Source organism: Mustelus asterias, chromosome 5 (genome assembly GCF_964213995.1).
Source record: "Mustelus asterias chromosome 5, sMusAst1.hap1.1, whole genome shotgun sequence".
Taxonomy (NCBI): domain Eukaryota; kingdom Metazoa; phylum Chordata; class Chondrichthyes; order Carcharhiniformes; family Triakidae; genus Mustelus; species Mustelus asterias.
Window position 1 is genome coordinate 101,985,851 of NC_135805.1, and position 20,223 is coordinate 102,006,073.

The window sequence follows — 20,223 nt, forward strand, 5'->3', positions numbered from 1 at the left end:
GATAAGATTTCAGACAGAAAGTATGTACAGTACTTTTTAATTAGAAAAAAGTTACTTTATATATATATATATATATACACAGACATACACACATAGTTGAGGCCGGGTGAATATCGATAATGCTACTTTTGGTATTTGAGAAGCTTCGGTATTGCTGTTGTAGTCCTAGTGTTTTCATAGCACCGACTGAAAATACAACAATGAACGATCATTCCATGCAGGAATTCCGTTTCTCCTTTAACCGTTTATTCACAAAGAGGCAAAATCATAGTGACAGTAATTGAATAATTTGATTTCTTAATTATGCGACTCGAAATTGCCTAATTCACCCTCTGCACTCGACTTGCTAATGTTCGAGCTGAATTTGCCTTTGAGAAATTGTGAATTCCAGTTAGTAACATTTCAGCCTTGGGAAAACCAGGCGCATCGAAGTAGGTAGTTCCCCTCTTCCTCCTTCCTCTTTTAGTCAGTATCCCGGAGACTGACTTTGTTTTTTATAGGTAGGTTTGAGTAAAAAAGGCGTGAGCAAAACGTCCGTGCGGCGTTACTTGGGTGACTGCGAAGAATTGTAACTGCAAATGTAAGAATATTAAGGCAATATGTCCTTCCAATGCGATATCTCGTTTATGTTACGGAGCAAAGTCATGGGAGTAAGAGCAACTGAGGTACTTTGCTCAGTAATTGCAGAACGCCATAGTGACAATCAAAAGTGCGCAGCAATTCCATCCCCCTTTGCTTCCCGCATAATCAAGTTAGAGGAGGGAGATCCTGTGCGTGTCTAATAAGAAGTTGTTCCAGTAAATATTGTTTTGTGGATTGGGAGCAGCGGCAGTGGGGACACGTTCTGCGATAGGATTGATCGAGAGATCCTTCCCCCCCCTCCCCTTGGAGGGGGAGCTGCGCTGAACCGGGCTGCCACTCGCTCTGATTGACAAGCCGGCACGGAACAATCAGGGGCTCCCAACAGGGGGGTGTGGAGCCGGCGAGGAAGCGAATGAGTGAGAGCGGGAGGCGGGAGCTTGGCTCCACATGTGGCAGCGCCGAGAGGGAGGGGAGTTGAGGGGGGGTTTGTCTCACCTCAGGACAGCGCGGATGGAGGAGCGCTGAGAGAGAGAGCGGGCAAAGCCAGGTGAAGCCGCACTGAGCGGGGGGGCTGCTGCTTGCTGGGCGCCAGGTAAACTCTAAATAAAACTGTTTTTAAAAAAACAACACCACCGTGGACAATCTTCCACCCAGCCTTGTTAAAGAAAGGGAAGTCTCCTCTTTGTAAATTTTAAATGGGTAGTAGTTGGAAGTGAGCCAGTCTCTCGGACTATTTAAAAACACACACCACCGTGATTTTTAAATGGACAATCTTCCACCCAGCCTTGTTAAGGAAAGGGAAGTCTCTTCAGGAATATATTTAAATGGGTTGGAAGTGAGCCAGTCTCCAGGTGAAATTTGCCTGGAGGATGTAAATGATAGATTTTTGTTTTACAGGGAGGGATGTTTTGAAGGTGAGGTTTGTCTTCTCAGTTGGTGCAGTTTAGGGGAGTTGTTGAGAGTTTTTTGGTAGCCGGCTGAGGTGAATTCCTAGTTAGAGTCCGAGGTGGAACAATTCACAGCTACATTTGTCTCTCTCTCATCATTTTTTTTATATATTCCAGGTTAAATTTCCTGCCCTTGCTGTGTCCGCCTTGATGGGAAATCAAATCGATCGGATCACCCACCTGAGTTACAGCGAGCTGCCCACCGGCGACCCCTCGGGCGTGGAGAAGGACGAGCTGAGGGTGGGGGTCGCCTACTTTTTCTCGGACGAGGAGGATGAGGTGGAGCCGCGGGCTCCGGCCGAGCGCCAGTGGAAGGAGGCGGGAGGAGGAGGCGGCGGCGGCGGCGGCGGCGGGGGAGAGGACGAGCCGGAGCTGGAGGTGGCGGCGGCGGCGGCGGGCGAGCTGGAGTACTCCGCCTTCTGCCGCCAGGAGTGCATCTTCTCCAAGCTGGGCGGCAGCCAGGACCTGAAGGTGTACCCGGTCAACAGCCTGCTGCCCAGCTGCCGGGCCGGGGACTTGCTGGAGCTGCCGGTCGGCGGGCAGCCCCCGCACTGGGCGGTGTATGTGGGCGGCAGCCAGGTGGTCCACCTGCACCCGGGGCGGCGGGAGATCCGCCAGGAGCACCTGGCCGAGGTGGGGGGCGGGCGCCTAGGGGGGGCCCGGGTGGTCAACACCTGGTACCGCTACCGGGCGCTGCCGCCCGAGCTGGTGGTGCAGAACGCCCGCGGCCACCTCGGCCTCAGGGGCCGCGACATCTGCTGGAGCGACTCGGAGAGCTTCGCCGCCTGGTGCCGCTTCGGCAAGCGGGAGTTCAAGGCGGGCGGCGAGGCGCAGAGCGGGAGCGGAGAGCGCCGCTACTTCCTCAAGCTGCACCTCTCGGACAACTGGGTGCACACGCTAAACTTTAACAGCCTGGAGGAGCTGATCAGGGAAAAGCGCCGCAAAGACGCCAGCGGGAAAATACGAGTGCTGAAGGAGCTGTCTATACTGAACCACAAATAGCACCTTTCTCTCTCTCTCTCTATTTTTTACACACGCACTCTTGTTTTCTCCCCCCCCCCAACTCACCCAGACATGTGCTCCTCGGCGCACAAGGAGAGCTCTTCCAGAGGATGTGAAGCCCGAGTCTGAATTGTGGGGGTTACCTGCTCAACTTGACTTGTCCACCTGGCTGAAAAACAGAGACCCATTTTAAGGTGTGAACTTCAAACCACGTACATTTTCTAAACTGCCAGTTCTTACAAAGCCTAAAATTCTGTGTGCCATTCTTCATGTTATGGTCTTGACCTTGGACGCTGCAATATTCCCATTCAGAGGTGGTTTTGTTGTCCCTTAAGCTGGCCTCTATGCAGAAATCCTTCTCTATTCTCTCTTTTTTGCTTTTTTTTTGTTCAAAGTTTTCTGTGTTTGGGTTGGTGGAAGAATTGCATTTTCACTATTGGAAATAGCAAACCAAATGAAAGTGTTCAGCTTAAGAATTTTTTTGCCTCTTCCATTTGAATGTGTATTTTTTTTTTTGAAGGATTATTCAGGGGATGGCGTACACAGATCTCTACGCTATATCGCTTAGAAAAATAGCACAGAAATAACATTTGTGAAGATGGCATAAACATGCCAAAAAGATGAATGTGTTCTTGAGCTCTGGGGACTGTCTGTCACTCGGATCTCTTGTCACAGTCTTGCAAAGCACTTCGAAATGACAGAGCATATCAGTGCCTGTAAGCCAGGCACGAGCAGCATCGGTCACAAGAAGCTTGAACCATGCCTATCTGTTTAGATGTGCTATAGGGAACCCTGCTCCCTTTCCTGTCTTCTGAGTTATTTCTCAATGGGAAGCTTTTGGGTTGCAGGAATACCAGAGTAACTCTATGGAGAATATTGTTACTATGCAAATGTGAAAGGATTTGTGTGTGTGTGTGTGTGTGGCAATCCCTTCCCGTTTCGCTCTTACCTCCTGCATTTTTGCATTGGTCTGGATTTTGGGCACTACACTTTTTTAGGAAGGTTGTATTGGCCCTGGAGGGAGTGTAGCATTGGTTTACTGGAGTGATACCTAGATTCCAAAGCTTAGATTACAAGGGGAGATTACCTAAACCAGGATTGTATTTTCTGGAATTTAGATAAAGGGGTGATCTTATTTCTGCTGATTGTTGGGTGTTAAAACAAGGGAGGCATAGCCACAAAAGAAAAGTCAGATCTTTGAAGAATTAAATTAGGAAACATGTCTACATGCACAAGGTGGTGGAAGTTTGGAACTCTTCCACGAATGGCAACTGATGCTTGATGAATTAATTATAATTCTAAGATTAATAGATTTTTGTTATCCAAAGATATTAAAGTACAAGGGACAAAATCAGGTGTATGGAGTTAATATGCCTTGTGTATAATATACCTGCCAATATCTCATTGAATGACAACAGCTTGAAAGGCTAAAGCACTTGTTTCTATATTCACTTCATGTATAGTCCACCAGAGACTTTGCACGGGTCAGTGGAGATTTCGAGTCACTTGTCATCTTATCCAATACTCTGCCCTCTACAGGCCATCGCTTGCTTGCTCGGGCAGAGAAAGCTGAAGTGAGGCTCTTTAACCAATCAGATTGAAGAATCTCAGTTGTCCCTAATTACTATAATTAGGGTAAAAATGGATAAATTACCCAAGGTTCACACCAATATACTGATAGTTATGTAGATCCTGCTATAATGGTATTAGAACAAAATCCAGGCCATTGTTTTTGCTTGGAATGACTCAGCACATTGTAATAGATCTGTGAAGATTTCATACTGTTCAAAGTTTAACTCACCAGGCCGGTTGAGGATCCTTCTCTGACTTACTGGTTAAGGTTTTGGAGCAATAGGATCCTTTCATTAGAATTGGAAATTTGTAACATTTTTTATTTTCAGTTAATTAAAAATCTAGATTGTAATGGGACAGACAATATGAAACAACTTGTTTTCTCTTTTTTGTAATAGATGCAATATCATCTGTGCTTTCACCTGTGCTGTTCAAGTACACTGCTGGGTTGAAATATTGGCATAAGATGTTTGGCACTGCAGTCTTGTACGTTTTGACAGAGCCCACTGCTGGTTGAAATAGTAACATGAACAACTCCATGCCCTGTGAAAGAGTAGGGCTTCATTTTTTCTTGTAGTAAAAAGCATTAAGTTCTGTCTTTATTCAGAATATTTTATCAAGCAAGATTTGTAATTTTTAAAAATTCAAATACTAGGCAAGCATTAAAACACTCCATTTACAGTTTTCTACTCTCCGTTCTTAAGTAACTGGCACCTCATTGGAACAATTGCCACCTTCTGTGATTTAATTTAAATATCTAGCCATGGGTCTAGAACCAGAGACCAGTGTTAACTAAACAAATGTCCCTTGCCGTAATATAAAACCAAAATAAAGTTAAATCTACATTAAAGGAAGCCGTCATTATTTCTGTCAATGAAATTAAATTAATAGAACCATCAAAGCAGGAGTCGACCTTTAACCCCTTATGCTTAAATAGTAGACTGTTTGTATTTGTGCCTATTAGCCATTTCACTCTTATACCCTCAAATTTTATGGATTAGGGCTACAGTAAAGAAAGAAATAGCAAATTTAATCTTATTGTACTGCTGCCCGAGATTAACTTTTGCCCCAGATTTTTGCATCTGAATGCCATATATCCCAGAAATATATCTTCTAACTTCATAGATAATAAAGTTACCAGCTTGGTCAGCTTTTTAAACTCATCTAAGACATGATTGCAAACATCCCTCAATTGTCATAAGACAAATCAATTTAAAGGAATAGGAGAATCTGAAACAAAAATGCTGGAAAATCTCAGCAGGTCTGACAGCATCTGTGGGGAGAGAATAGCGCCAATGTTTCAAGTCTAGATCTTTCGTCAGTGTGGAACAGGAAGGTTCACTAGAATCCAGCAAAAAGGCATTTTCTAGAGTGAGTCAGTTTCTGAGCTGACATTGGTAACTATTTGTATTGTTAGGTTAAACAAAATTACATTTGAGTCACACTATATTGAACCTAGCCAGTATCAGCTGGTCTGTGATAAAGAAATCTGCCCTTGTGGAGTAACATATAAGATGCTTCATTAAAAAAAAAATCCACACCAGTATTTTCCATTGCATCGTAATAAGACAGTGAGATGTTGTTAGTTAAAGTTAATCCAATTGGAAAACGGCATTTAAAAACGCTAGTTTTAGGCCACCTTGTATTTTCTGTAAACAAATTTATTAAGCAACTGAAACCTGGTGACCTCAAGCATTCATATTTTAATCAATCTTGGTTTGCACTGGCCTCACAGACTGAACAGCTGCAAAATCTGAGCCTGTGAAAGACATTACTTTTCAGCAGTTTAGTCACAAAACGTGGAAATCCAAATGTAGAAACCAAACCCATTTTCTACTTTGGAGAGGGATGGACAGATGTTTGTGTTTTCTTTTCCTGAAGGAACATCCAACAAGACCGATTTTTAGATTTTTGTTGGATTAAAACATACTAGCTACTGATGAACATTCCCTTGGCTAATTTAGCCAAGTCATCTAATTCAAGAGTTGCATAGCCAGTAAAGTAGAACTCAAATTCCAATTGACTGACTGAGTTCATTATTTTGATTAAACTTGTTTATACTCATGCTTGGGCACTGCGGAAAGCCCAGCATCTCCCAAAATCCACTTTTCATTATTTCATATCCTGGTGTGAACTGAGTAAATGAAGTCTTGCATTAGAATTATAAAAACGGCATGACAAAAGAAAACTGCCTTTTCCGACATCTTCCCCCTGTTTGGCCATTTTTACATTGCAGGAACAAGTAGATGCAGCAAACACGGTGAATGTACCATTCAGTCCAGCACTGGAGCATGTTAAACATGCAGCCAAATTGTCTAGGACAAAAAAATGAGTGGATCGGTTTCAGCTTGTTTTCTTTTAACATCAATGTAATCGGGTGGCACGCAATGTGCTGCTGATTTCCCTATCGTCCATTTTGTGCAAATGCCTACGATGAATTCATATCTGAAAATCCCCACCACTGAAAACCAGAAGTTGTATTTGTTTAGCTCTTTAATGTGGTAAAACATTCCAAGGCACTTCACAGGAGCATTATCAAAAAGAAATCTGCAGCCTGGTCACACAATTGGAGGAGTGCAGAGACCTCAGAGCTGAAATAATGGTTTGATACATTAATTCAAGCACAAGGTCCTCCAGCAGGAGCCAGTATTTGTACTGGTTTTTTAAAAAAAGAATATTTATCAATCTTATATATGCTGTTAAAGGGTGTGCAATCTCTACCTGTTCAACTTGAATGCTTTGTTTAAAGAAGCTGATCCCTGCTCCCTCGTCATTGCCTGGTTCTACATGTTTAAGAAATTTTATGCAATGGGCCTTCAAGGAACTTTCTTTGAGTTTTTCAGCCAGCACTTTATCCATAGTCTTAAGAAATGACAAGCAAAGAAAACATGGAAAATGTTTTTTTTGTTTTATTTCATTTTAAGTGAGCAATTTCACACTCCCAATGAAACTGGTGGGGGGCTGGGGTTTGGGGGAGTGGTAGGTGCCTGCTGGACTTGGATCCTTTTTGAAGAAATTAGAATGCCCTGAATGGTTCAGATTTTCCCACATGGATCTAGTTTAATGAATGCTGGCCGTTAAAAAGATTGAATGCTTAGGAAGCAGCCTGCGATCATTGCTGGAGGCTGCTGTGGATAAATGATTGTCATCTTCTCTCTCCCCACCCTGGGACATGAGACCCCAAATTAATGTGCCATCTGCAAATAGATGAGCTGTCTGTGAAGGCCCACAGGCACCAGCAGCTTGCCTAAGCTATTGGAATGAGGCACAACGCCCCGATTTTTGAACCCACCTTGGACCTTCCAGTAGTGGGGTGTGCCTATAATTGTGGACCTGGTTATCCGCCTTAGCCAACCCTACATATATAAAATGATATATGAATACATTGTATTAAGAAGGTCAGATTTGACTTTCAAATCGCTAAACTTTGTAAATATAGTTAGACCAAAGAAAAATATCTTGTTTAATTCTGATTACAGGTATTGAAAAATAAATATAAACAGAAAATGCTGGAAATACTCAGCAGGCAAGGGCAACATCCGAGCTGTTGCATTGACCTGCGACATTAACTCTGTTTCTCTCTCCTTTTGTGTTGCCTCTCCTGCTGAATATTTCCAGTTTTTATTTAAGATTTCTAGCATTGGCAGTATTTTGCGCTTGAAAAATAAATAGTTGGTCTATATTGAACATGAGGTTCCGTTCCAGTTTAGTGCACCAAGTTAATTAGATTCCACGATAGAAGGTAGCAGCTTATATATGTGAACATTAAACCATAAGTAGCCAATGTCACACTTAATATAAAATTCACATCCACAGTGCCCCAAGCTTATTCCTTCCTAGGAATTGCTTGTGAAAATTGAAAGTAAAATAATTTTCCTATTTCCAAACCAGTTCCAAATATATTTCGGTTGAACCAAAAGGAACTTGCGTTTTGCCTATATTTGCTGTTAGGATCAGGACATTTTGTACTACAGATTGATGCATTGATATTTATACCTGGATCGGAATAATGCTGAGATCCAGGTATGCAAAATGTTGCTCTTTATATTTTCAGACCAGTAATCAACAGATTAACCATTTGAGAACCACGGTAGCACTTCTACATTTATTCAGTGAAATCTTCTAGCATGGCTTTTGCTGTGCAGCATCCTTTTCCTGCCCTGTGTTTCACAAAGGAGATGTGCATATTTAGTGGGTTGCAGGTTAGATGTCAAAGAAGGAACATTTTCACTAATTCTTGTGAAGATGCTGCTTGTTTATTTATGTCTTTGAAGTTCTAAGCACTTTTTTGAAATGAACTTCAAATTGGGCGAGAGAATAGAGCTCTGATTTTCCTGTCATCTTCTGTCAGTGCATCATCCTAACATAGGACAGGTGGGTCATGGAAAGTGTAATGCTGAGCTGATCTGGCCCTGGTATTTCCTGCCAGAAGTGGTGTATATAATGCACTGGCCAGGTATTTGAGGGTGTGTTAGCATAAAATACAGATAACACCATGTTGCATATTTCCCAGCAATGGAAGCTTATTAATACTGGGTGGCAAGATTACTGGTGTGCCCCTCGCATTGGTGTTTGGTGCTGAGGAAGGATCTAAATGACCAAATGAAAACAGAAATTTGAAAGTAACTTGAACATTTTTTAGCCTTCAGCTGGTAATATTGTCTGTGTTACTATGTGCCAAGACATCAAAACAAGGGAATCCAAAACTAGGAGTCATCAATATAGGATAGTCGTATATAAAACCAGGAGACATGTGTTTATCCAGACTGGTTAGAGGGCAGAACTCTGACTTTGTAGGTGTAGTTGAGACAAGTAGAGAAATGCATTTGAGGGGAAGCTAGATAAATACACGAGCGAGAACTGAATAAAAGACTATGCTGATGAGGTGAGATGAAACAGAGTAGGAGAAGGCTCATGTAAAGCATAAACATGGCCGAGGCTGGCTGGGCCAAATGGCTTATTTTGGTGCTGTAGAGTCTATACTTTTATGTAGTAATCCCCTTCCCCACCCCCCGGCCTTATCTCAGGGTACGTGAAACAATGGCCTAGCCTTAACTTCAGTATAAAAATGGGTAGTGCTGGAGTTGGATACCAGCAAGTGCGAGTCCATATGTATCACTGGAGACCTATCACTAATAGTATTTATGAATATAGGGTTCACTGTGAATGTAGTACATGACTGCAGTTTGTCTAAGTTATTCACAAAAGGGAAACGCACCCAAGAAACCAACTCAAACCCGTTTCTCAAAATACAAGAAAGGGAAGTCACAATTCGGCACCATTTACTTTTTTAATATTACTTCAGTCCCAAAAAATCTTTGTGCTGTAAATGGACAATCCAGTTTCTTAATGACTTGTGATTTATTCTTGAATGTGCATCTTTTGAGTCATTTTAAATTGCAGAAAGCCTAAGCTGTAATATTAAATTAGCCTGGTTTAAAAATATTTCCACAGGAAATGGATATTCTTAATAAATATCTAATTTAGGTAGGATTAAATTGGCTTTAAATTCCATTTTAGGGTATTATTAATCAAATGTTAAGTGGGCTTTATGTACATGTAAAAAATTTTGTAAATGCTATTGTAGTGAGTCTTGAAAATTGCTCATTTTAATAATAGTGTCACATAGTTACTGGAGAGGTGGTGACATAGTAGTATCGTCGCTGGACTAGAGATTCAGGGTAGCGCCTTGGGGATCAGGATCCGAATCCTACCGTGGCAGATGGTGAAATTTGAATTCAAAAAAATCTGGAATTAAGAGCCTAATGACCAAGAAACCATTGTCAATTGTTGTAAAAACTCATTTGGTTCACTAATGTCCTTTAGGGAAGAAAATCTGCCATCCTTACTCAGTCTAGCTTGAATGTGACTTCAGAACCAGAGCAATTTGGTTGATTCTTAAAAATGCTCTCTGAAATGGTTAGCAAGCTACTCCGTTAGGGATGGGCCATAACTGATGGCCCATCCAGTGATGCCCACAACCCATGAATGAGTGAATAAAAAGAAATCAATGAAGAAAACAATCTTCTGTTTCGCTTTGGCCTCTTGTCCTGTCTCGCATCCCTTCTCTCCACCCATCTCTGTCTCTCCCACATCTCCTTGCTCTTTTTTGTCCCATCTCCCATTCATGCTTTCTCTCTCCATCTCCCAATCTCACTCTTTCCTCTTAGTCTCCCTATCAGTTATCAGTCAGTCTCCCTCTTAGACATGCTTTCTGCCTCTTCCCGTCCCCTGTCATCTCACGTGCTATCTACCCCTTTCTGTCCCACCCTCTTGCACGCTTCCTCTCCTGGTCCCTGCTCACTCACGTCACTCTGTGCTCTTCTTTGTCCATGTCCTCTCGCACGCTTCCTGCCCATCTTCATCCACACCCCCTCGGGTGCTTTAAGCTCCTCCCCAGCAACTTGTGTGCTCCCTGTCTCTCTCGTCCATCTACCTCCCTAATCTGTCCCCTTATAATTCAACCCCCTCTTTCCTCTGCCCACAATCCCAGTGAAATGAAAGAGAATTTCTGCAGCTGTCCTTATTTTGAGCCCAGTTTATCCACAGGTCTCCATCGTGTGTGAAAAGAGGAGTTTGAGAAGCAAGTGGGGAAAAAAGCAGAGTTCTGAGTACCAAACATACTAAATAATGAGAAATATGGGGTTAAGGTGCAGCTACCAAAACACAGTTTTAGAATATTTTGAATAGTCTAAATTTATAGCGCTAGAAAAGGTGACGTGATAACCAATTCAGCCATGCAGAGGCCTACACCCGATCTGCATGAGAGTTGGGTTACTTTTAAATGGTTGTTTTGTTTTTGTGGCTCTAGAGGCCAAATTAAATATAGGCCTCATTTCAGTATTAAGGTGAGGCCATTGTGGTCATTTCAGATGCATATACTTGTTTAAACTAAGCATGGTGCGGAACATCTAACAGGCAATTCCAGATCTTGAGGCACATTTATCAGTGATTTTTAATGATGAAAACGTTCCAAAGACTTTGTGGCGTACGAGTGCCCCGATTGGCTTGATGCAATAACTAGCCCACTTTCATTCCTGAGGCTTATTTTGGCTAAAATTTGGCGCCCAGCTTATCTGTGTGGGGTGTCTTTATCGCCCCAGGCTTGCCTGATTTAACCTGATGGAGCGTGATGAATTTACTTCGGCCCCCAGGCCTCTCTGTATAGATGTACTGTTGATACAGCTGTCAGAATTCCACTTAATTTGAAGTGTTAAGTAACTTGGGCCTTGACCTGTGCATGCACAACCCTACGGGAGATCAACTAAGGTATGCTTTGAGTGAACTTCAGTACTTAAGAGTTAAATAAATGGGTTAATGCCTAATAATACAGAGGAAAGCAACGCGCACATGAAATTTATTGATTGTGAAATGAGCTCATGTTTAAAATATGTAACAACAAACAAAATCCTGATTAAACAAACTAAGCAAATAGGTTTCTTTTCCTTGGAATACCTTAATCTTCCAGTGAGAAATCTCCCTTTTTGATTTGAAATATCCAGCTGGAGCTTTGCTTCTGTTTGTGTTTTCAGTTTATGTTTTAAAGTCATTATTTGTAAGGGAATGGCTGCTTCATTTGGATATAAAGGTTGGCTAATTGTGGTTTTATCCTTTGGAGTGATCATATGCTTATGAAATAGATTGTTCCAGTGGAGTATTTTATCTGAATTTTGTAAACTATTTTGCAAAACAGTGTGTTTTCGGAAACCATTCCATTTGGTTTATATTCAGTTCTTAAAGGAGAACTGCTGTCGAGCAAGTCTATTTAGTTTCATCTGTAAACACAGTGGGAGTAACTTTCACTCTCCCAGGAGAGATGCAGACTTGCAGTTGGATCAATGTCGCCCATTTTACACTATTGTTCAAAGTCATTTTAATTCCATCAACTTCTGTTACAACTTTATCATTGTCATGCATGTATTTCTCTATGTGAGGGCAGATTGCTGTCATATTAGCTTGCATTTCAATGTTTAACTTATTTAAAAATGCTTGCATTTGTCAACTTTCTTTGACACATCGCAAGTGAGGAAGGCCATTCAGTCCACTTGGCCAAAGACCGAGCCCATAGTCTCCTATTATATTAACCAGCTGTCTTAAATGCCTTCAGCAGTTTTACCTTCACTGTCCTCCCCAAAATTGTACTCTAAATTTTCAATCACTCATCATGTGGAAAAATGTCCCAATTAATGGCAGTCCGAAATTTATATTTCCCCAGTTTAACCCAATGTCCCCCATCTCCTTTCATGGCAAAAACTTTGAACTTGTGTTCCAAATTTATCTTTTGAATAGTGTGTAATACATAACTGATAAACATCAGTTACTACCTTGCAAGGGTCAATAGCCAAAGTTTTTTTTTTTGATCAATCACTCCCCGTAATTCAACCCTTTGTGATGAATGAAGCAATTTTGGTGTCCGGTCCATTTTCAATGGGAATGGAGCAATAGCCTGACCAAAACCCAAAAGAAAAGCCTACTGCTGTCTTCACATTTGTTTCCATTTTGGTCCAGGCCTTGAAATAGGTAACCAAAGCTCCATTGGAAGCAAAACCCTGAAAAAAACTTAACAGGTAAATATACAGCAAGGATGCAAAATTTAGTCAAATCAACATCCTTTGAAGGGATTTCTGGCATTTGCAGGATAGAATGAAACTGGTGGGTTTTTTGGGGGGGTGGGGGGGGTGGGCAGGAATTGCATAATGCCCAGATTCCTGAGGAAAATACTTTGAGTTTAAAAAAAGTGGATGCTTTATGAAGCACAGACTGAAGGGGACTTGACACCCCTCCGTAATTGGCATGTTCAGCTGGAATGTTCAGTTTCTGGGGGAAGCAGATACCTGAGGGGATGTGGGTGTTTTCCAATGGGCTGGCAATGGTGACATTAATTGGTCGAAACCCTTTAAGCTTTGCCAATGATTTTTTTGGCTCTCTTTTTAGTACACGTGTCCATCACCCCTTTTTTTTTTCTTCCAACATACTTACATTTGCTCTCAATGTGCCCAATTACAGGTTTGATGCAACACTTTTTGCTTGCTAATGGTTGTTTTGTTCCTTTACAAGGCTTTCATAAAGTGTAGTTCAGACATATTTTACATGTTAGAGGTTTCACAGTGCCACTTAAAGCATTCTTTCACACTGCATCATTTTTCACCGATTCTCCTCTATCACCCCCTTTTGTTTCTTCTGTCGCAGCTATTTGATTTAAAAGCTATTTTCATACACAATATAGGACCAGTACGTTTTTGAAAATCAAATGCAGTAGATAATTTTTATGCCATTTATTATCTCAAGTTTGACTTTTTATGCTGCGGTGCATTATTTACTCGGGTCAGCATTACTTCGCAAAGCTTTTTAATGCCATGTCTTGCATCTAGTGAACCGATGTGGATTGGATGTCAGCTTGCAAATGTCAACACTGAACCTAAAGTATCTAGCATATCCCATTGTGGCCTATGTATTAAAGCTGGAAAGTCTATGCTATTTAGTTGGCATCTCCAAAATGCACCTGTAGTGCCTGAGGAGCATATATTTAAGATGAGTGCTATGAAAAATAAATTGATTAGCAGCAACATGGCCCTCTATTTCCAATTTGTCCTCCCTTTGTCTTTACCAGCCTTCATATGACCAGATTTTAAATGGAATTCTTGCACAGCGGAGATAACTGTTAGCCAGTGTGTGGTGGTGCATTTGATCTAGTGGCAACCTGGCCCACCTCGCAGCTGTGGTACAGCAAAATGCCCTTTCTTCATCGTGGCGTTATAATATGTAAATAAGCTGACTCCAAACTATCAGGTGGGGTCAGCTTATTTGAACATAGATGTGGTCAGTTCATTGGGAACAGGGTCAGTGACGATATGTTGACTCTAATCAAAATACAACAAAATGGAAATGAAAAATCAAACAAAATTTTGATCTTGGATTGAAATACAATAATGGTATTTACATGTATACTGGAAATAAACACTGCATTCATTATGCAGATTATACTGCCTTCTAAGCTCCTTTAATACTGTAAAAATGGGACATAATTTTCATTATCAGCTGGATGTTATGACGGACATCTCTAAGAGCCAACACCTCAGTCATTTGCCGCCTCATGATTTGTTCTGAAAGCAAAGAAATGAAACAGAAATGAAGAATGTTTGTTTGATTTTTCCCCCTGTGCTGAAGTGTTGTTCTGATTTTCACATTTGATCAGATTGTATTTATGTAAATGTTTTTTTTTAAAAAGTGATTTGCTTTCTAAGAGATTAGATCGAAAAGAGAATAACGCAACGGGGCATTATTAAAATGGTGTAAAGTGAGATAATAGCTCAACTTCTCATATCGGAGTATGAAATTAATTTTGTGTGGGTGATGGCATATCAGGTCTAATGCAACATTAGAGTCCTCTCCCCACTTTAGAACCTGCAGCCCCCACTATTTACACTTTTTTTGTTCATTAAATACATCCCCAAAATAAAATCTGGCAGAGAAGGTTATTTTAAAAAGAGAATAAACTTCCTGATTAAGACTCTTTAAAGAGCACAAGTTAAAATGAACATGGGTAAGAATCCTTTGCTATAGAAAGGTGAAAATTGTAGCAGTAACATTGATTTAAAGTAGTGAATATACTGGGTTACTGGAATGCAAAATACATTTTTCTTATTACAGGTCGACAGCACATGTATAGCGCTGCTGCATTTTGTGTAATAACTACGAGTAAACTATAATCTATTAGAGAACAGAGGAGAAGCTACTTAAGATATAGGATTTTTTAATTACCCAAACTCTGGATTGAATTTGGATTCAAGTTTTGCTTTAAATGGGCAAAAATTATTCCCTCTTTGTTTTATTGGTCCCCTGGTGTGTTTTGTATGATTGTATGATTTTTTATTTTGCTGTTTGATTTGAGAAAATGGGTAACAGAGTGGAAAAAATATAAAATGGCATGGCTCACCGCAGGTACCAAATCTGGCAGGTTTGAACTTTTAGGACTGAAAAATCAAGGCTATGTTGTCTTTTCCCATTTAACTCTGCTTAATGAAGCCAAAATGAGGGACTACATATTAAATAGTCCCCTGGTGGATTCATATAGAAGTAATAACTGATGCATTTACCTGGAAATGGAGTTAAGGTTCTATGTTGTTTACCTTCTACCTGCACCGCAGCAGTATGTTGTGTCTTATTTTGTAATTTTCTTGTCAATGGAAATTATTTGCTAAAGCCAGTGGCTGGAATAATTGGAGACCCAGTGGTTACATTGGTATTCACACACACTGAAGTGTGCATAATTTAGTCTGCAGTTCTTTGTCGGTATTGGATTTGTGCTTGTAAGTATGCGTGGGTCTGAGATGAAGGCACGTGGGCAGTTTGCAGATAAATCACAGGGCTTTAAATATCAAGGTCAGGGGGAAGGTAACACAAGAATGAGATTACGAGCTCAAGAACATCTGATCTCCAGATGAAGGCAGGGCATGGAGTTGGGAGAATTATTTTTTTTAAAAATGCACTTTGATTGTTGATCTGTTAAAACATTCTGTTCAGGGAATATGATCATGTAAATGCACAGATCCATGCTAACCTGCTACAAAGCAAAACTCTTTTCTGTTCGAGCACAATGTATGTAATGGCATTTAAACAATTAATATGCATCACACTGTGCAGATCAAACAAAAATGCAAAATGTGCGTCTGTGAAACTGACAACTGGTGTTAAATGTGAAAGACACAAAGTATGTGCTGTAATAAAAATCTATTTTTGCCATTATTATGTTTGTCAATCTGCTGGCATGAAGGCGGTGGTAAGATTGTTTATTTACAAAGCATAGTACTGATCAGGCGAAGGAAAGTTTTTGACAATGCCCAAACCCGGACAGATAGAATGAGGCAATGTGACTTTTTCCTCATTGGATCCCCAAAAGTATTATTGGATGTGCTTTATGTTGCTTCAGCCCCAAGTCCAGGAATTGTCTCTGACGTTCAGTCAACTCTTTTTAAACATAGATACAGTTCTGCTGTTGACACATGGGCATGTTTTGGTTAATAGGTGTCATGTTTGCTCCAAATATGTATATAAGTCAGCGTGTAGTCTTGGATTAATCATAGAATCCTTACAGTGCAGAAGGAGGCCATTTGACCCATCAAGCCTGCACCACCAACAATCCCACCCAGGCCCTATCCCCGTAACCCCACACATTTACCCTACTAATCACCCTGACATTCCCCAAACACTAACGGACAATTTAACATGGCCAATCAACCTAACCCACACATCTTTGGACTGTAAGAGGAAACCGGAAGACCCAGAGGAATCCCACGCAGACACGGGGTGAATGTGCAAACTTCACACTGACCCAAACCAGGAATCGAACCCAGGTCCCTGGCACTGAGGCAGCAATGCTAACTACTGTGCCACTGTGCTGCCCTATTTATTCCATACACAATGAAGCCTCTGTTTAATATTAAAACAAAAAACTAAACTACCAGAAAGTAATACAGAACAGATAAAAGATCAAGTTTGTTCATTTATGGCAGTGTAGCAGTGCATGCTGGACTAACAACTCTAGTCATGAGTTCAAATCCCAGTCCAGCAAGTTGTGAAATGTAGTTAAATAAATGTGGTCATATTGTGCACTCTCACCAGGAAAAAAGTAATCTTAGGTTTTATGAAAATTCTGCAGCCTCTATCTGGTTTGCTAACATTTTATTTCAAGGAAGAGAAATTGTTACACTATTTGTTTTGACATTGTGGTTCACTTTTAATTCCTCTGCAGTGCCATCTTTTCAGATAATAAATGTGGTTGTGCCAATGTTGCCCACAATGTTAATACAAATCCAATGAAAATAGAAATACACATGCACAGACCGTGTTCGGTAAGGGAGTAGAAGTTATTCCAGTATTATTCTTGTGGAATCAAACTATGCTGTGGATCTCCAAATGAGTACAGTGATTGTGTAGGATATTAAGTACTTTAGTATTCCCGTAAATGAATAACCTCTCCGGCTTCATTTATTTGTTACATAAATTTAATAAACCTTATGACATTTCACGTGCATGCAAACCTAATTTCAATTAATATTAAAACCGATTTCTACTGTCTGAGTTATTTGGTTCTATGATTTTTGGATATTTGAAAGGTTTAAATTTCAGAATGCAATCACATTAAGTGTGGAACTGTGAAAATACAAAACTGCAATAACACAATTTAACAGTGACATTTTCTTGGAGGATTGAAGATATTTTATTTCTGGAGTGGTTTACTGAACAAGTTAAATCTGTGAGGAGGGCAGAGGAAAGAAATTGCAGTTTAATGTGAACTCCGTTGATATTTCAGACAGGCTCAAGCGAACACAAACTCCTTGGTCAATAAAATAGATGGGTTAGAATATTCACTTTGTGTTGCTGCTGATATATTTGTACTTGCACAAGAAAGGGCCCTTGGCCCTTGGCCCTTGGGGGGGGGGGGGGTTGGATTCAAATTGGCTCTATCAGAAGGGGGATCACTGTGTGATTTAGTCTCAGTTCCTGTTGATAAAGCAACATGCAAACTTGATGTTGCCTGCTTATCATGATTGTAGAGCCTGAAACCTGCTGACACATGGCTAGCCTGCACTTGGTAAAGGAAACATGTCACTAAGGAGAAGCACACTTGGGCTACAAAGGTTGCTGGTGCAGTGTAGGGACGGCATGTGGGAAGAGGGGTGGAAACGGAGCAACAAAACTGAGCTCCCAGACTCTCTGATCTGGCACTTGAAAGGCAGAAAGTGGTTGTGTTCACTTAGGGGATCAAGCGGCCCTCAAGGCATATCCCATGAAAGTACTGGAAGCAAGTGCCCAAGTCTGTCAATCCCCAGAGTGTAGTCCTGAGGAACTAGTTGCATTTCTAGAAAAAGATCAATGATCTTCAGTAGGGGTTCTGGGGGGGGGAAGGATGCGGCTAAGATCAGTATCTTCAAATGACCTCTTGTACCACTGACCTCTCTCACTGTGCCATAAGTCTGCCACTCAAATCAGGACTCATACCAACATTCTGATGCTCCATCTTGCCCTCATACATTTCCCAATGCTGCTAGCTGCACGTGCATCTCTATCAACTTCTACATACCTCCAGCTATTCTGCTTATGTAGCCACGTTACCCAAAGACTTTGCAATTCATTCACTGACATTCTTCTCTCTTTTGCAGGACGGGTTTGCACATAGAGGAACAGATAACCAATGGATGACCAGGATGGCTGGTACCTTTTGGAAAAGGTGGTGCTGTGTATCATGGGACTGGCAGTAACTGAGGCTTCTGTGTCTGGCATTGCTGAGAACACTAAGGATTACATTGTTTTCATGCCTATGTTCCTTCTCAAATCCCACTTAACCCATATTCTGCTGTCACCTACATAGTATAAGTTGCAGATGGTGTGAATGTAAATCTCTTGTTTTCCAATTCACCCCAATCACCCCACCCCCCTTTTGTATTTATGCTTTTAAAGATCCAAAATTTGCTGCCAACCTGTGTAGCCTCACTATGAAAGGAAAGGCTGTAGCAAACGCGAATTAGATAAAAGCATACCATTTGTAAGAATTGTGGGGCAAAAGCCAGCCCAAGGGTAAAGGGCAGCTTGTGTGATATCTTCCCAGAGGCTGGCAGGTGAGTCCTGCTGCAGAGCATTAGGGTGAGGACTTTGGTGTGGCCTGCAGGAGAAGGCTGGTGGTAACTATGCACACTTGAGGGGCTTGGTGTAAAGACAGGCCTGCCACAGAGCCTCTGGTTACTGTTGAGGAGCATGGAGGTCTCAGACTTGAAGCTGGCACATTGCTTCACAAAGAGGTTGGAGCCCTTTCTGACATGGATTGGACATAGCAGCACTTGTAGATCCAACCATAATGCCGGGTCTGGTGGCTGATATCTCGGCTTCCATTGCAGCATGGTCAGAAATCACCCAATTTCTCAGTGCTGCAGTGGAGATTGAGATTCATGAGTGTTGCCATTCAAACCCAGCTGATGCCATGCATACTCAAACCACTGCCATCATTGCTCAAAACATGCAGGCTCTTCCAGCAAGCTGCGCTCCAGATTCCTCAGTGTGTTAAGGTACCTCTTAACCGGAGTCTGAGTACCTGCTCATGAACAGTCATGATATGGAGATGCCGGCGTTGGGCTAGGGTAAACACAGTAAGAAGTTTAACAACACCAGGTTAAAGTCCAACAGGTTTATTTGGTAGCAAAAGCCACACAAGCTTTCGGAGCTCCAAGCCCCTTCTTCAGGTGAGTGGGAATTCTGTTCACAAACAGGGCATATAAAGACACAGACTCAATTTACATGAATAATGGTTGGAATGTGAATACTTCCAGCTAATCAAGTCTTTAAGATACAAACAATGTGAGTGGAGAGAGCATTAAGACAGGTTAGAGAGATGTGTATTGTCTCCAGACAGGACAGCCAGTGAGACTCTGCAGGACCAGGCAAGCTGTGGGTATTAGAGATGGTTTGACATGAACCCAATATCTCGGTTGAGGCCGTCCTCATGTGTGCGGATCTTGGCTATCAGTTTCTGCTCAGCGACTCTGCGCAAACATTGTTTGTATCTTTAAGACTTGATTAGCTGGAAGTATTCACATTCCAACCATTATTCTGTAAATTGAATTTGTGTCTTTATATGCCCTGTTTGTGAACAGAATTCCCACTCACCTGAAGAAGGGGCTTAAGGCTCCGAAAGCTTGTGGCTTTTGCTACCAAATACACCTGTTGGACTTTAACCTGGTGTTAAACTTCTTACCATGAACAATCAGCCAGAGCAAATAAGTCCTCCCTTCCTATCCCTCTTCCTGAGATGATCTCTGAGTCACCTTGGCTCTGTGGCGCACAAAGCCTGCTGTGTTCTCTTGGGCTGATGGGACTTCTGGTCCCATCATTGACACTCCCCACCAGTCTCCCCGCTGATGCCTTTCAGCCAAACCGTCCATAAAGCTATTGCTTATGCTGAGGTGGTGCAATGTGAGGATCAGTGATGCTCAAGGTTGGCCTTCAGGGCCATCTGCAGTTCCCCCAATGAAATTCAGCAGCCATCCACTAGCCATGTTGCAATCACTGGGGTAGCTCTGGCATAGGAGCCTACACCTGAAAGAAAGGCAGTCAGGGAATTTACAAG

At 41.6% G+C, this 20,223-nt stretch overlaps 1 protein-coding gene across 4 annotated transcripts; it reads left to right on the top strand.

The window, feature by feature from the left end:
- Positions 1-932: 932 nt before the first annotated feature.
- On the top strand, positions 933-19,254 carry lratd1 (LRAT domain containing 1). 4 transcript variants are annotated; one of them, XR_013497785.1, is made up of 3 exons: positions 1,064-1,174; positions 1,647-2,725; positions 18,266-19,254. XR_013497785.1 is itself a non-coding variant. In XM_078213113.1 (2 exons), exon 2 carries the CDS (start codon positions 1,680-1,682, stop codon positions 2,529-2,531), a length of 852 nt encoding a protein of 283 aa, XP_078069239.1. In that variant the 5' UTR covers positions 933-998; positions 1,647-1,679; the 3' UTR covers positions 2,532-4,781. The 4 variants fall into 4 exon arrangements, 3 of the variants coding, with proteins under 3 accessions (XP_078069239.1, XP_078069237.1, XP_078069238.1); XM_078213113.1 differs by lacking the exons at positions 1,064-1,174; positions 18,266-19,254 and adding an exon at positions 933-998 and having other exon boundaries at positions 1,647-4,781; XM_078213111.1 differs by lacking the exon at positions 18,266-19,254 and having other exon boundaries at positions 1,056-1,174; positions 1,647-4,787.
- The last annotated feature ends 969 nt before the right edge of the window (positions 19,255-20,223 follow it).